General features: G+C 36.3%; 1 protein-coding gene across 1 annotated transcript; it reads left to right on the top strand.

The window, feature by feature from the left end:
- Positions 1-1,766: 1,766 nt before the first annotated feature.
- On the top strand, positions 1,767-7,675 carry LOC132311257 (pentatricopeptide repeat-containing protein At3g58590). Its single transcript, XM_059809094.1, has 2 exons — positions 1,767-4,325; positions 4,654-7,675. Exons 1-2 carry the CDS (start codon positions 1,986-1,988, stop codon positions 4,726-4,728), a joined length of 2,415 nt encoding a protein of 804 aa, XP_059665077.1. The 5' UTR covers positions 1,767-1,985; the 3' UTR covers positions 4,729-7,675.
- The last annotated feature ends 1,614 nt before the right edge of the window (positions 7,676-9,289 follow it).

Here is a 9,289-nt window from a genome sequence, read left to right as displayed (position 1 = left end):
TATATATATATATATTTTCCACGATGAAGAAATCGCTGAAAGAAAGGGACCACGGCGTCGTGATACAAAGACCAAAATGGAAAGTTCAATTGGAAGGAAGTTACCCAAAGCCAGGAGAACGTGGTTTGTGAATAACTTCTATATACATGCATGATATATATAGAAATTATACAGAAGAATGACTTTAAAGAAGGAAGGGATTACATAAGATCGTGGAATAAGATTAGTTGAAAGTGGTAGTGTCTCATGCAACTACTACCACTAACTGAAAACGGTTGATGTGGATTTTAGATGATGGGTTTAAGGTGATTAAATCATGTCTAAATTGGAGGAAAAATTCATAGGAGACGGAAGAAGAACAAGAAAACGTGGGACGCGTGTCAAATTGTGAAGAAGACAAGTGGAATTTCACTCCAAAAACTACCCACGGTGCAAGTTCGTGAAGGACTACTACAAACATGGTTTGAGTTATGCATCAAAAGAAATAAGGAGCAAGGAGAAGTTTAACTGAAAAGAAATTACAACTGCCAAGAGAACATGGGACACTTGGCAGTCTAGAATCAGTCCACTTCAAAGTTGCTGAAGGTGCCACATCAAGTTGCTGCATGCAATGAAGAGCTCTATAAATAGAGCACCCAAGGCTAGTTTGCAAACCCTGCCTGCCCAGCATACAAACACATCATCTTTGCTATTTCATGTACCTTTCATTCCAACAATGAATTTACATTATGTCTAAATCTAGCACTTTGCTAGTTCATGTACTTTCCATTTCAACAATGAATTTACACACTTTTAAGTTGAGTCCAGCACTTTGCTATTCTATATAGCTTTCATTCCATGCGATGAATTTCCAGTCCTGTACTCCTTTTGTTACTTTCAGCTAAGCATTGTACTTCAATTCTCTAGTTTCCAAGCACTGCACTTCAATTCTCTAATTTCCAATCATGCACTTCAGTTATCTTAATTTTCAGTCTTGCAGTTTCAATTACTTTAATTTCCAGCACTTGCACCTCAATACCGTCTTCATTTCCATTAGCCATAGAATAGTTTAAAGTCTTTGTTTAAAGGCAAAAAAGACCCTTTGAAGGTGGTCATTCCAGACCTTCGTACAATCGCCTGATCCCTACAACTTTCCAACTGGATAACCATTCGGATTTCTACTTTGGAACTACTGCAGTTCCTAGCACGCCCGCACACCACACTATTCTATTCCACATTTCCACACAATCCGGAAAGCGGAACCAGCGTTTTCTCGCGAGCCAAACAGATGCGAATAAAACCAACCCAATACTTGAATCAAAAGGGAATAACTGAGGAGATTGGACAATAAGCCATCCACCATTCAATATGCTCGATCCAACAGCCCGTAAGACCCAAAATTCCATCTGATTCGACCGACCACATGAACGTTTTACTGAATTGAACAGGGAATCCATCTCATAGAAACACGCCAACTTGAGAAGCTCAAAACTCTGAAGAACAAAGCACCTCTACCAAGAGAGAAACGCAAAACGGAACAGAGAGGGGCATGAACAGTGTCACTAGAGAGTGAGGAGAGATTATAATTTTGTGTATCCATTGGCCTCACAAAATTATTTATTTTTTATTTCACTTAGTAAATAACCAAAACAATTATGGAGAGTACAACATTCAAATAAATTTTAAATGCGACAAATACTTGAATTGGTCGCACAGACCAATTAGTTCTTACCAGGCATTTCCATGTGCCACTTGGCATGAGACATTGAGACTGAAAGAAGAATGAACCAAAAGCCAACTCATAGATATTTGCTGTTATGACAAATACTGTCAACCAATAACAACATGACAGAAAAGTAAACATTCCAACACAAATGTAGATGATTCAGCCATAATTCTATGGCAAAACAAGCAGCTCCAAATCCTAGCTCTCTTTTTTCCAATTTTCAGTTTTACACACCCTAAAATCACTAGTGTTTAGTGCACTAGTGTTTTTCCGAGTCTGCATGAGAAAGGCAGCTTCGGTTGCTTCAAAGTCTGTACAGTTCTTCAACTTGACCCATAGTTTCTCTTCTTCCCAGCAACTTCTATTATCAATCTCCATTCGAGACTACCGTCATTTCCATGGCACACTCCTCCCTCGGCCCTTCAATGGAGAAATCAATCATCAACTGCTCGTGCAACTACTCCATGAATTCTCAAGGGAACGATCACTTGATGCAACTAAATCAATCCACGCACTCACCATTACATTGGGTTCGAGTTCGCCCCAATCCATCTTCCTCAACAATAATATCATGTCTGTATACGAATCGCTTGGAGAATTATCGTTTGCTCGTAAACTATTTGACGAAATGCCACAGCGAAACGTGGTGTCATACAATACGATGATTTGTGCTTATAGTCGTCATGGGAATGTAGACGATGCTTGGAAGCTGTTATTGGAGATGAGGGCCATTGGATTTGAGCCAACCCAGTTCACATTCGGTGGGCTCTTGTCGTGTGCTTCTTTGGATCTCCGTCGAGGATTTATGTTGCAAGCAATGATTATGAAGACTGGGTTGATGTGTGCTGATGCGTTTGCGGGGACTGCATTGTTTGGTCTGTTCTCTAGACATGGGTGCTTTGATGAGGCTCTTCGAAGTTTTGAAGAGATGCCTCTAAAGAACTTGGTGACATGGAATTCAATGATATCTTTGTTTGGGCATCATGGGTTAGCTGAAGATTGTATTCTCTTGTTCCGCGAGCTCATGAGAACAGAAGTGGTCTTGTCTGAATATTCTTTTGTGGGTGTTTTATCTGGATTTGTGTTGGAGCAAGACCTTGAATCTGGAGAACAGATACATGGGTTAGTGATTAAAAGAGCATTGGAATATGAAGTGTCAGTTGTGAATTCACTTATCAATATGTATGTGAAGTGCTCAGGCACTTGCTTAGCGGAAAAACTGTTTGAGGAAGTGCCTGTTCGGGATATTGTGTCATGGAATACAGTCATTGGAGCTCTGGCAAAGAGTGATAGACCAGGCAAAGCATTAGAGCTCTTCTTGGAAATGTGTGTGAATGGAGTTTTACCTAACCAGACTACATTTGTTAGTGCTATTAACTCGTGTACCAGTTTGCATGTTCCAATGCATGGAGAAGTCATCCATGCTAAAATAATCAAGAACATGTATGAATCTGATGTATTTGTTGGAAGTGCATTAGTTGATTTATATTCTAAATGTGATAAGTTGGAAGAGGCACGTCACTCTTTTGATGAAATATATGACAAGAATTTGGTTTCCTGGAATGCTTTGATTATGGGTTACTCGAAGAAATGCCCTTCTACTTCTGTTTCACTCCTGCGAGAAATGATTCAATTGGATTATTGCCCCAATGAGTTTACATTCTCTACCATACTAAAATCATCCTTCATCTTAGAGCTGAAGCAGCTTCATTCTTTGATAATAAAAATGGGTTACCAACAGAATGAGTATGTATTAAGCTCTCTCATTTCCTCGTATGCCAAAAGTGGTCAGATATCTGATGCCTTGGTATTTGTTGCTGCTACTAACGAACCACTTCCTGTCGTCCCCTCTAATATAATTGCTGGAATTTATAACAGAACTGGCCAGTATCATAGTACTCAAGAATTGTTTGCAGTTCTTGAGGAACCCGACATCGTATCTTGGAACATATTGATTGCAGCTTGTTCTCGCAATGGTGATTACAAGGAGGTTTATGATCTTTTCACGGAAATGCAGATGGCTCAAATCTACCCTGACAATTACACATACGTTAGTCTCCTGAGTGTTTGCACTAAACTTTGCAACCTTGCTTTGGGTAGTTCTCTACATGGCCTTATCATAAAGACTGATTTTAATTGCTGTGACATATTTGTCTGCAATGTAATGATAGACATGTATGGGAAATGTGGGAGCCTAGAGAGCTCAGTCAAAGTCTTCAATGAGATGTTGAATAAAAATCTAATCTCGTGGACTGCTCTAATTTCAGCCCTTGGACTCCATGGACTTGCAGCTGAGGCATTGGAAAGGTTCCAAGAAATGGAGGCTATAGGGTTTAAGCCAGATGGGGTTGCTTTCATTGCTGTGCTTTCAGCATGCAGACATGGTGGGTTAGTGAAGGAAGGGAAGGAATTGTTTGGGCAAATGAAGAGAAATTATGGGGTTGAACCAAACATGGATCACTATCATCTTGTGGTGGACTTACTGGCTAAATATGGAAATCTCAAGGAAGCAGAGCAATTAATTGATGACATGCCATTCCCACCAAATGCCTTAATATGGCGTAGTTTCCTCCAAGGCTGCAAGAAACCACGTATTGAAGAGAATCTAGCTGTAAAACATGTAAACTTGTGATCATTTCATATTTTCTTTTGTCTTAAAAGAGTATTAATGGTATTCTATAAGGCTTGTAGAAAGTTCTTTCATTCTTGAGATGATTAAATATTTTTCTTTTAAGAATGAGGATTAAATTAAATGTCGGTTCATTAACGGTATTTCACATGAGATGAAGAGTAGTTAGGGACATTCTATTGTTACTTATATATAATTTATATGAACATTTTGTGGTTTTCAAATTTGAAAGAATATTTTTTTTTTTTTTTTTTTTTTTTTTTTTTTTTCAGTAGATCAAATTTGAATGTTATCTCTCTCTCACTCTCTCTTTTGATAGGTAAACTATTCTCACACGCATGCCCCCACTGGGGCTGAACCTTCAACCTCCCCTTTGGAGAGGTGGAGGACATAATGCTCAAGCCTAGGCTTTGGTGGTAGATGGTATCTCAAGTTGCGGGCTGAAATTGGACGAGAATACGGGGATTAAGGAGAATAATACTCATTTGAACTTTTTCATCATAGTGGCATAGTAGTTGACAAGGAATGAAGCAGAAAGCAAACAGAATATGAGGAAATAGATGGAGAATTATCTAATTATATACTATTTAAGATATAAGTTCTTCCTTTTCATTGACAAGGTATGATTAAGTATTATGCAGTGGTTACAGTAGTTAACAAGGATTGAAGATGCAAGCAAACAATATCTGATGGAATCAATGGAGCAATATCTGATTTGATACATGAGAGCTATATTCTGTGCTTTTGTCAACAAGGTATGATTAACATTGGATCTGTTCAACACAAATTGCTGATAAATGAAATCAATTTTGATTCCTGATGTTTATACATTTGCTTCATAAATGGATAATGAGACCTTATTTTCCTGCAAATGTTGTATAAGAGTTATGTTGCAGGCTTACTGATTGTGATTCATGTAGTATTTTGTATTTATTATTTAGATTTTTGGAGAGTAACCTGTTAATTTATTGTTGAAGTAACAACTTAGGGAAAATAACTGTCGTCGTAATAAATTGCATCTGATTTTTATTTTTATTTTTTACTTTTTCTGTGTTTTATCTGCCTTTAAAGCTCCTGAAAGTTTTAATCCTTCACATTAAAATGACCTGAACTTTTCTGAGAACTTAACCTCTTGATTTTAACATGAACGTGTATTTATATTTGGCTCAACATGTGTGGTACATTCATGTTTGTGCTGACTTCTTGTACACTTCTGAGTTTGTTGTAAAACATTGCTTGATTCTCATCATTTGGCTTTGGGGCCTCGGCTGTTCTTGGTTGCTATTCTGATAATGGTTCTGGTCCTAAACTAGTTTTTGCATGCAACTATTTCTTTAAGAGCAAAATCAGGTATTGAAGACATATCTGTCCTCACCAAGAAATTAATTGTAACAATCTATTGTGCTTAAATTTTAATGTTTTATTTTTAATTGTTATTAATGCTTCGATTTATGGGTCCTAGAAATAAAATGTCATAGTTTCTGCATCATCTGATACACAGAAATATGCATTTAAATTGCGAGTTCATAACTTCTTCATTGGAGAAAAATTAATGTCCCTTGTGATTCCATTTAAACCGCCGCATGAACAAATATTTGTAGTTAAATTCTTCTAAAGAAAGTGACAGACTAAAATCTTAATTAATTTCTCTCGATGCACTTTGGGACAAGAACAGGGTACTTAATATAACATTGAACTTCATCTTTTCATATGAATATTGGATACGATTAAAGTTTACTCTTCAAAATCTAAATTTTGATAATTCTTAATGGATAGAGAGAGAATCATTTCGGTTGTGTTTGTCCTTCAACTTTTATTTCCACTAGAAAAACCTCGTACCTTTCCTAAAAAAATTTCCTTAAAGGGAACTTACTAAGATTCTCCACTTGTAATAAATTAATAAACATGAATCCAACAATGTCATTCAGCATGCTAAGTTTCCTTTTTCAGTTCATCATCATCTTCTTCTGCCCTTTATTTTTTCTCCCTGTGGACCATTAGGTAAATGACTTCTGAATATCCCTTGTGGAAAAGTCATTTGTTTGCGGCTATTTGAGTTGAAATAGAGCAGGGTTGATTAAATATCACATGAGATGCTTTTGTATATTTGTAGACTAACAAACATAAGGTTATGGATGAATTTTTTTTTTAATTCAAGGTTTAATTGCCATTTGAGAATGTTTAATTAAAGCAAAAGATGACTCAAACATATGATAAACCCCATAACTGCCATCACGGAGAATGATCATAGCACTCTTTCGAACAACAAAGTCATGTCCTCTCTAATTTGGCTAAAATTGCATCATGAACTACACCACATAAATTTCAGTGATGTTCTCATTTTCCTTCGTTGATTACTTGTCAGGGATGTGAACAGAACATAAGATTATATTTTCAACATTAAGCTTCATTGTTGACACAATTATATAATGTATTTGATGTAAACTTTGACGCTTTAAGGTTTTAGCAATCCATTTTATAAATTTGTTCCCACAATCATTCCCTGCCATCACTAACACAATATTTATCCAATGAGTTAATACTAAACATTGCAACCTTGACAATTACACATATGTTAGTCTCCTGAGTGTTTGCACTAAACTTTGCAACCTTGCTTTGGGTAGTTCTCTTCATGGCCTTATCATAAAGACTGATATTAATTGCTGTGACATATTTGTCTGCAACGTAATGATAGCCATGTATGGGAAATGTGGGAGCCTAGTGTGCTCATTTAAAATATTCATTGAGATGATGAATGCATATCTAATCTCATGGACTGCTCTAAATTTCTGCCCTTGGGCTCCATGGACTTGCAACCGAGTCCTTGGAAAGGTTCCAAGAAATGGAGGTGATGGGGTTTAAGCCAGATGGTGTTGCTGTCTGTCCCTTCGGCATGCAGACATGGTCGATTATTGAAGGAAGAGAAATTATGGGGTTGAACCAGACACGGATCACTATCTTCTTGTGGTGGATTAGTTGGCAAAATATCGGCATCTCAAGGAAGCTGAGCAATTAATTGATGACATGCTATTCCCGCCAAATGCTTTAATATGACGTAGTTTCCTCCAAGGCTTCAAGAGACTGCGAACTGAAGAGAATCTAGCTGTAAAACATGTGAACTTGTGATCAAATCTTTGAATTGATATTTTCATTTGTCTTAATGACTATTAATGTTTTTCTATAAGACTCGTAGAAAATTCTTTCATTCTTGGATGATAAAATACTTGTGATAAAATATTTTAAATGCCGGTTTATCAGCTCTATTTTATGTGAGAAGAAGAGCAGTTAGGGACATTCTGTTGTTGCTTATATATAAAATACACGAACATTTCATGGTTTTCAAATTTGAAAGAGTAGTTTTTTCCAATATGTTAAATTGGAATGTTATCTTATATATGTGTGTGTGTGTCTCTCTCTCTCTATATATATATTATCAATAGGTAAGTTAGTCACTTACTCATGCCCCCACTAGGGCCTGAACCCTCAACTTCCCCTTTGGAGAGGTGGACATATCGCTCATGTTGGCTGAAATTGCACTAGTTTTAACGAGAGTAATATTCTTTTTCATCACACAGTGACATAGTAGTTGACAAGGAATGAAGAAGAAAGCAAATAGTATATGAGTAAATATATTGAGAATGGTCTGATATACTACTTGAGATATAAGCTCTTTGTTTTTGTTGACAAGGTATGATTAAACATTACACAATGGCTACGGTGGTTAATAAGGATTGAAGATGAAAGCAGACAATATATCTGACAAATCGATGCAGCAGCATCTGATTTGATACATGAGATCTCCATTCTGCCTTTTTGTCAACAAGGTATGATTAACTTTGGATCTGTTCAACACTAGTTGCTGACAAATAAGAGCAATTTTGATTCCTGATGTTTATATATTTGTACTCTTCTTACATGGATCATGAGACCTTTTTTTTCCTGAAAATGTTCTTCAGGAGAATAGGAGATTAAGACCTTTTAACCTATAAATTGATTGTTGAAGGAACAACGTAGGTGTGGAGGGGAAAATCTCCCCTCCAATAAGAATCAGCCACATCATTAAAGTAAGTCCGAATCCCAATTGATCTCCAAAAGCCCATCAAAGCCCGATCTTGGCAAAGCCCAACTAAAGTTGTCATTGACCCAAGGTTACTAACATTAACCTCTTAACCTGCAATAAATTCGTTTGGCCCATTCACATCCTAATCCAAGTCCAGTTCGAATTAATCAAAGTCCAGTTCGAATTAATCAAAGTCCAGTTTACTTAAGGATTCTTCATATAAGGAAGTTTTGCATGAGAAAAGTCTGGCATAGAAGGAATTACAAAAGGAAAGAACTTTGTAGGTAAAGAATTATATATGGAATGAATTGGAGGACAAGCAGGGCGAATTTTACCATAATTCCACCATCTTTTTGCATATAGATAGAGGCATAGACCTCCAATAAAGGGGATCGAGCAATATATGCTTTTCTCTAAATTGTTGTTCTTTTATTTTGAGTAAGTTGTATTTATTCTCTTAACTTTCTAGTTAAGAGAATAAATACAGTAGGGAAATGAACTGTAACAGTAATAAGGTTGTATCTGATATTTATTTTTATTTTTACTATTTTATCAGCCTTTAAAGCTCCTAATGTTTAAATACTTCACATAAAAATTGAACCAAACTTTTCTAAAAAGTTAACCTCTTGATTTCTTTAATTCATTCATGTCATATAACACGAATGGGTAATTATTTTTGGCTCAAAATGTTTGGGATACTCATGTTTGAGCTGATTTATTCTACACTTTTGAGTTTGTTATATAACATTACTTAATCCTTATCATTTCACTCTTGCTTGCTATTCTGAGAATTGTTCTGGTCTGGGCCTAAACTAGTTTTTGCATGGAAATAGTTCTTTAAGAGCAAAATCAGGTATTGAAAAATATAATCTGTCCTCACCAAGAAATTAATTTC

The sequence above is a fragment of the Cornus florida genome, unplaced genomic scaffold (assembly GCF_030987335.1).
Source record: "Cornus florida cultivar Cherokee Brave unplaced genomic scaffold, ASM3098733v1 CherokeeBrave_3.0.0_Hap2_Chr06, whole genome shotgun sequence".
NCBI classification, from domain to species: domain Eukaryota; kingdom Viridiplantae; phylum Streptophyta; class Magnoliopsida; order Cornales; family Cornaceae; genus Cornus; species Cornus florida.
This window is presented reverse-complemented; position numbering and strand designations above follow the sequence as displayed.